Genomic DNA, 7,646 nt, shown 5'->3' with positions numbered 1-7,646 from the left:
GGAGCAACCAGTATAAGAAAGGAATGCTGAGTGTAGGATGCCTATAGGACTCTAAGGAGATTCCAGTAGGCAGACAAAGACACGGAATGAAACTGGAGCCAGAAGAAAAGTAGGGGCTAGCAGGGTAATTTAGTTCTAAAAATCATGGCAGTGAAAAATACTGATAAGACTGGGTAGAGGCACAATTCTCACTTTAGCTTGCATCACAATCACTTAGAGGGCTTCTTAAAAACAGGTTGCTGGCCCAGCCCTCAAACGTTTCTCACTTACTAAGTCTGGGGTTTGCATATTAACCAGTTCCCAGGTGACACTGATACATTAATGACCACTGAGGTACAGCAAAAAGGAGAGAAGCCCCAGGAAGAACTTTGAAGACTACAGAATAGTTCCATAACGTTTCAAACACAGTGGAGAGACAAGCTAAGCGCCAAATCAGCCCAAACTGCAGTAAAAGGAACAACACTATCCAGAGTTTTACTTTATTTTGCTGCCTATTGATGAAGAGTTACATGCAAATATCTTTTTTTTTTTTTTGAGTTGAAGTCTCACTCTCTCACCCAGGCCGGAATGTAGCAGCATGATCACTGCTCACTGCTGCCCAACCTCCTTTGCTCAGGCGATCCTCTGGCCTCAGTCTCCTAAGTGGCTGGGACAATAGGCACACACTACCACATCCGGCTGATGTTTTTAATTTTTTGTAGAGATGGAGTGCCATTATGTTGCCTAGACTGGTCTTGAGACCTCTTGGGCTCAAGTAAGCCTCCCGCCTTAGCCTCCCAAAGTGCTGAAATTACAGGCATGAGCCACCGCGCCCGGCCTCATGGAAATAACTTAAAAGCAAGTATCAAGAAAACATTCTATAGCACAGATTTTAAATTTTAAGCATAAGAGCTGGTAGCAAAATTTTAAATGTTTTCAAAACTTTTTAAAAAACCTATCTTCCTGAATGCAATCATAAGATGCCAAAAGGCCATTTAAGGGAGGACACAGACAGTCCTAAATCTCAGTAAGAGGCTGTCCCAACTACAGACGGAGTGCTGCCTAAACACTAAAAACTACCTTCTTCTAGAAAAGTTACTATAAAATTTATACCATCTAGAAAAAGTATGTGTATTTTAAAAGAATGTATACCATCATATAATAGACATCTAAAAGGGAAGACAGTTGTTAACCCTCCAAGTCCAGGTGGTATGATGAAAACAGGTGCTCATTTACCTCTTTGACTGAGAATTCCTTCAGGCCTAAATATTTCAGGAGTCTCAAAGGCAAAAATGCAGTCACTTTCATGGACTGTTTCCAGGTCGTCTGTATCACAGAAGGAACGATGGAACCCATCATAGTACATTTCTGTTAACACAATCTAAAATAGAAAAAATGTATACGGTTGGGTAACTGGAAATTTAATACCAATTGATCTCCCAATTCCATGAATGTATCCAGATCCTCAGGACTTGTCTGAGAGAATTCTGAAACATCTCCTTGAGCCCATATTATTTGCCTTTAATAAGAGAATCTTGGAAGCACAATATTCTCTGTAATTGTATAATATATAGTCAGCCCTCTGTATCCATGGGTTCTATATCCATGTATTCACCAACTGCAGATCAAAGATATTCAGAAGAAAAAAAAAAAGATGGCTGTATCTGTACTAACCAGGTACAGATTATTTTTGTCATTATTCCCTAAAAAATACAGTATGACAACTATTTACATAACATGTACACTGCACTAGGTATTATCTAGAGATGATTTAAAGTATATGGGAGATACTGCTATTGTGTATCCATAAAAATAAAAAATAAAGCATATGGGAGTATATTCATAGGTTATATGCAAACACTATGCCATTTCATAAAAGGGACTTAAGCACTCATGGATTTTGGTATCCTGGGCAGAGTCCTAGAACCAATCTCTCAAGGACATTGAGTGATGACTGTACTCTGATTTCAGAACTCCATGACACTAAATCCAGAGATCTTCTACAGTTTAGTGTAGAAGACACCCAGGAGATCATAAAGTCTGAACTCCCTGTTTCACTGGAAAAAGAGAAGTAGACTTTCCTAAAGTTCTACAACTACTCAGTCTCATGTCAAGGATAAAGTCCATATCGGACTCCAAGACTTTCTCCCACATCATTAAATTTTCTTCTTTGCAGGTTAAAAATGTCAAATAGTCATGAATATTTACATTGAAAAGAAATAAAATCAACTCAAATCCCCAACAATAGTAACTAGTTAAATATATTATAGCATTACAAGAATTATAAAGATATTAAAAGGAATAAGTCATGTATGTTTGCACCAATGTGCAAAAATCTAAGTAAATAAAAAGCAAGGTAAAGAAAAATATGTCTAAATGAGTCTACTTTTATAAAATAATGTTGTATATGCACAGGAAAAATCTGAATGAACACTATATAACATAGTATAAAAGTTGATTACTACTAAAACACTTACTTCCACTTTCTACGTTACATTTCTGAAATGGCCGAGTATTTTACAATGAAACAGAAGAACAATGGAGACATTTAGAGACTTCATTACATGCTAAGCAGCATTGTCTAGTGGGTACAAGAAGGTTCCAGTCCCACCTGTCACCAATCAGTGCTGTGAACTTAACAAGTCACATGGTTTCTCTGAGCCTCCTTCAAATGAAGAGCTGGACTGGACCCCTAAAGTCCCTCTGTCAGCACTAACATTCTGCAAATCTATGAGGTAAAAAGGGTTGGTGGCATATTTCGCAAACAGTCCAGCAAAAATGTTCCTGGCACATTTTCCTTCTAATGAATTTAATGACCATGTTGTTTTTCTGCCGGTGAACATGCAAGTCAAATTCACTCTCTCCAGTAAGCTGAGGTCAAAAGCAAACCTGTAATTATTTTACCAATTTAAACTACATGCAAAAAGAGCCAGACAGCCCTGGAAGTTTTAAAGATGCAACCAGATTTGCCCTGGACACTACCAAAGCCTCTCTGCCCCTCTTTCTGCCTTTCCCTCATCCTGAAGGAGAAAAAAAGAATCAATGAGCTCGAGTAGGAATATGAACATTTTATCAATGTGCCAGAACTTGCCCTATGAAAATATGAGATATTTGCTATATTAGGGCAACACTGTTGGTTGTTATTTGTTTTACTGTGGTAACGTCTCAAATGAGGCCACATGAGGTCAAAGTACAAAACACCTTTATTATTCCAATGATTATACAGCAGCTTCCAGAAACTATCTAGGGGAAAGTTATTTAGCTAAAGAATCATCTTTCCTCAGTAAATCTTAAATAAGGAATGTTTTTCCAAATAAAACCATAACAGTGAATTGAGTAAAAACTACATGCAAATATGTCAAGTCACAAACAAGGTCAAAAGTACTTTTTAAACATAACTGCATATCAAAGATGTACCCTAAAAATGGAGAAGCAAGGGCACAACCTTCCTTTCTCTTGTCTAAACAAGGTAAGAGACTCTGGTCTAGTTCTAACAAGAAAATGAAATGCACCGGGCATCTATGATATATAGAACACCGTACTAGCAAGAAGTCCATTCTTATCCCATAATGGAGAAGAGTTTTCTAGTTCACTTCTCAAGTTTTTCTAAGTCTCTTTGACTGTCAAATAGCACAGGGACACTCTATTGCCCTCATACACATCCATATGAATGATTTAAGAAGGGTTTTTTTTTTGAGTTGGAGTCTCACTCTGCCGCCCAGACTAGAGTGTAGTGGCCACTCCCGGTCACTGCAGCCTCGACCTGCTGGGGCTCCGACGATCCTTCCACCTCAGCCTTCCAAGTAGCTGGAATTACAGGCGTGCGCTACTACACCTGGCTAGTTTTTTTATTTATTGTAGAGATGAGGTCTCACCAAGTTGCCCAGGCAGGTCTCAAACCCGCGGGCTCAGGCAATCCACTCACCTCAGCCTCCCAAGGTGCAGGATTACAGGCTGAGCCACCGAGCCCGGCTTAAGAAGGGTTAAGTAATTAATTATACCTTATAAGCAAAGCTACAAGAAGGTCCTGGTGTAAAGTCATAGCTTTTCCTTTTTAAAATATATATAGTTAAATAAAACATAAAAAGTTTCTCTATATATTTCACTATTTTGGGTCTTTTGTTCCCTCAACACTAGAAACAAATAGTTTTAAATTATCTAGTCATATTTGACAAAGAACTGTAAAAACTTCCAGGAGAACAGAAAGCAACACTTTTGTGGTTTGTGTGTAATCAGTCTTAGCAGACTTATTACCTGGTCAGTGGGGATCTTTGTTTCCATAGACACTGCTTCCCGAAGTCTGGCGACAGTCCCAGACAGAGGCACGGCCACACCAATCCTCATGCAGTGAGAACATTTCCCTTGATACACTACAGTGACATAGAGAGGCCTGTACGGATCAAAGTCAGATCTTCTCATTAGTCACTTACTTCAACTAAAATATAGAAGAAGCAAAACAAACCTGATTTAAAAATTAACATAAAACCAAAGCTAACCCACGCCTTTGTTTAGAAGCCAAATGGAAAAACTTCAACTTGGATCTAAGTAGAACTATCATACAATAATCAAGACCTTTAGAAAAGTCAATCTTCATAAAACAAAAATATACCCATACTTGGTTCTGGGTTTTGCATTTTCTTTAAAACAGCATACCTCCTGGAAATTTTGAGAAACAGTTCAAAATAAAGCAACTAAAAAACAAGAAGTGCAATGTGAAATCTCTAGAGAATCTAGAAGTCACTCAACAACCCTCCCATCTCCCCCCCGGACTGCCTGTAGATGACAAATTGAAGAAGACTACACTATTTGCTTGCTTGCCTCATGTGCCTGCTGACACTGCAAACCCAGATAGGCATTTGCTTATGTAAGGATGTAGCAATGCTTGTATTCAATTTATCATTAATCCCATTACTTGTCTAAATAAGTAAGAAGACCTAATGCGAGCGTACAGAGGAAAAGGAATATTATCCGTTCTTACCTTGTGTGGGGTAGAGGAATTGGCAAAGAAATGCAGAGAAAAGGGTCAAAAGTGTTGCTCTGTTTCTGACAATGAGGACATGTCAACGAAGATCTTCAAAAACAAAAAAGTAAAACATTGACATTAAGATCACCTAGAATTATGTCAAGTAAACAAAAAAAGAGGGAACATTTGATTTGCTCATACCTGTATTGGGCTTGAAAAAGTTCTTGTACAAAAGTGCTACAGACAGGAAAAGATGGTCCCTCAGGCATCATATCAGGCTCTAATGGTGGCTTAAAAAAAAAGAAAACGTAATTTCAGAGACTAAAAGTATCAATTCTTGGTTTAAGATGAACCTAAGAAGTCACAACTGTCCTCGACTTCCTTTACAAGCTATGTATATCAAGCCCAGATGCTTCAGTGCCAGGCACCTGCTAAAAGAACCAGAATGCAGCAGACAGGATGTGGGTCATATGGACTAATTTCCTCAAACAGATTCTGTCATCGGTCAGTCTCTTCACCCCACTCAGGCAGCTGGGCAGCTCTCCTTCCCCGGGATACTCCAGCCTCCCTCTAACTGCTAAAGGCCTACCCAACCTCTTCTAGAAAGTAATCTCCAACCATTTTGAAAGTACAAATTCTTCCCATGCCTAAATTTTAGGTATGCTGTTCATGTTGGTGCCTAATCACACTCCATATTTTATTTAACTTTTTCATGTACCTCCACCTAACAACTAGTTATTGAGCATCTGCTGCCACATGCTGAGAGCACTGTACAGGATGTTAGGATGCCAAGATAAATAAGACACAGTGCCTGACCTTGAGGAGGTCTCAATTTGGTGGGAGAGTCAGCCACATGCATATAGTCGTAAGACAGTATAGAGTGTTCAGGCACAAAAGGACCCTGAATCAGAATAATTTAACAACATACCAAAACTAGAAATTTAAAATTTGAAGTACAGAGCAGAATTACCAAAAACCTTAAAAGCTGTGTGAGGGAAGCAACTCTTTGGTTTTAATTTTTTCCATTATGTAAATCATTTTATCCATAATGTTAAGGCTACATGTATATAAATTGAGAATAACCATTATGTTTCTCAGTAAGAACATTCTGGGGGTTCAGTTACTATGCTCAAATCCAGTCCTAACAGCAGAGACAGCCATATATTTTCTTTTTGATAGTGTATTTGTTATGGTAAACTATGGAATATGTCTTCTTAGAACAAAAAGTAAACATATTTTGTTTCAAAAACAGTTTAGTGGGATGGAATCATTTATTTTAATCTAAGGTTAGTCATACATGCAAATGCTTCCCCTCTCATTAGACTATAAATTGCTTGGGGACAGCATCTCTTGTATCTTACTCTGCCAGCACACTAGTAAACAAGATGAAATATTCTTAAGTAGTCATTGCATTTTATACTAACCCAGAGATAAGTCAATTTCATTATATTAACTCATTTGCAGCTGCTGATGTGAGTTTACATCATCCCAAATTCTGTTCCTGGTTGCTGCTGACATGAATTTACCTTATCATGGAAGAATGTCTTTTCAGGTTTATAATCCAAATAAAAATATAAAGTATGGAATACCAGTCAGAGTGGTGTCTGAAGCAAATACTGGATAGGTCTGCAACTTTCAGCTGTATTGTGCAAAAGGTGACAATTTGGAAAAGAACATGTCACTTGTGTTTAATGACAGAAGTTTGTGACAACCAGTTTCAGATTTTTTAAATTTTTACCAGCTCTCAGTATTAGGAAAGTGAAAAATATGCCAGTTGCAAATGTGTTAACTAAATGCAACAAGTCCTCAGCAGGGTTCAGGAGAAGAATCTACACACTCTCCTCACTCCATTCACTGATGTTCACTGCTCCCTGACTTCCCCAAGGGAGTGGGCACTCTTTACCTTCAGAGGAGGCTGGCCACTCTGCTTCACGGAATGATTGAGGTCTTCATGAACTCGGTCCAAAAGCCAAAGCAGAAACTCCTGGGCATCATGCTGGGAATTTCCCCGATACTGCAGTGCATTCTTAGACACAATACTCTATGCAGGTAAATAAATCAGTGTGAACAGTAGTGAGTTCCTGGCCTTAAGGAAAAACTATTTGTTCATAATCCCAAAGAGGGATAAAAAATCTCAAAGATATTAGAGTACTTCCTGGAAGGACAACAATGTGAAAACAGATGGCTAATGTAAAAACCTCACCCTCATGCCTTGTACCAGAAACCTTAAAATACACTTATCCAGTAAATCCTACTTTTAGGAAGGTACCTAAAGGAACCATCAAAACAGCATGTCAAGTCTTCTAAGAAGATATTCAACAGGGTTTATAATAGCAAAAAATTGGTAATGACTTGGATATCTTAAAAATGGGATTTGGTTAAATAAATTATGATACAACTACATGACATAACCATTCTTAAATACCAGTTGTATTAAATTTAAAAAGTGGCTGGGCACAGTGGCTCAAGCCTGTAATCCCAGCACTTTGGGAGGCCGAGGTGAGAAGACTAGTCTGGGCAACATGATGAGACCTCATCTCTACAATTAAAAAAAAATATATTAGTAGGGCGTGGTAGCATGCACCTGTAGTTTCAGCTACTTGGAAGGTTGAGGCAGAAGGATCACCTAAGCCCAGCAAGTTGACGCTGGGGTGGCCGTGAGTGTGCCACTGTACTCCAGCCTGGGCAAGAGTTGAGACTGACT

General features: G+C 38.6%; 1 protein-coding gene across 1 annotated transcript in view; it reads right to left on the bottom strand.

Annotated features, from left to right (window-relative positions):
* Positions 1–1,215: 1,215 nt before the first annotated feature.
* USP31 (ubiquitin specific peptidase 31) overlaps positions 1,216–7,646 on the bottom strand; it is a gene marked incomplete at its 3' end in the record, with an annotated part of 38,928 nt that continues 32,497 nt past the window's right edge. The window contains exons 2-6 of the mRNA XM_008059944.1: positions 6,846–6,983; positions 5,144–5,232; positions 4,958–5,050; positions 4,234–4,369; positions 1,216–1,360 (exon numbers count right to left, since the gene is read on the bottom strand). Of these exons, the coding sequence (XP_008058135.1) occupies positions 1,216–1,360; positions 4,234–4,369; positions 4,958–5,050; positions 5,144–5,214 (445 nt within the window). The remainder of the gene's footprint in view (positions 1,361–4,233; positions 4,370–4,957; positions 5,051–5,143; positions 5,233–6,845; positions 6,984–7,646) is intronic.

Source organism: Carlito syrichta, unplaced genomic scaffold (genome assembly GCF_000164805.1).
Source record: "Carlito syrichta isolate Samal-C Ts95f unplaced genomic scaffold, Tarsius_syrichta-2.0.1 Scaffold304449, whole genome shotgun sequence".
NCBI lineage: Eukaryota > Metazoa > Chordata > Mammalia > Primates > Tarsiidae > Carlito > Carlito syrichta.
Note: the sequence above shows the minus strand (reverse complement) of the source record. Positions and strands in the feature narration are given on the sequence as shown.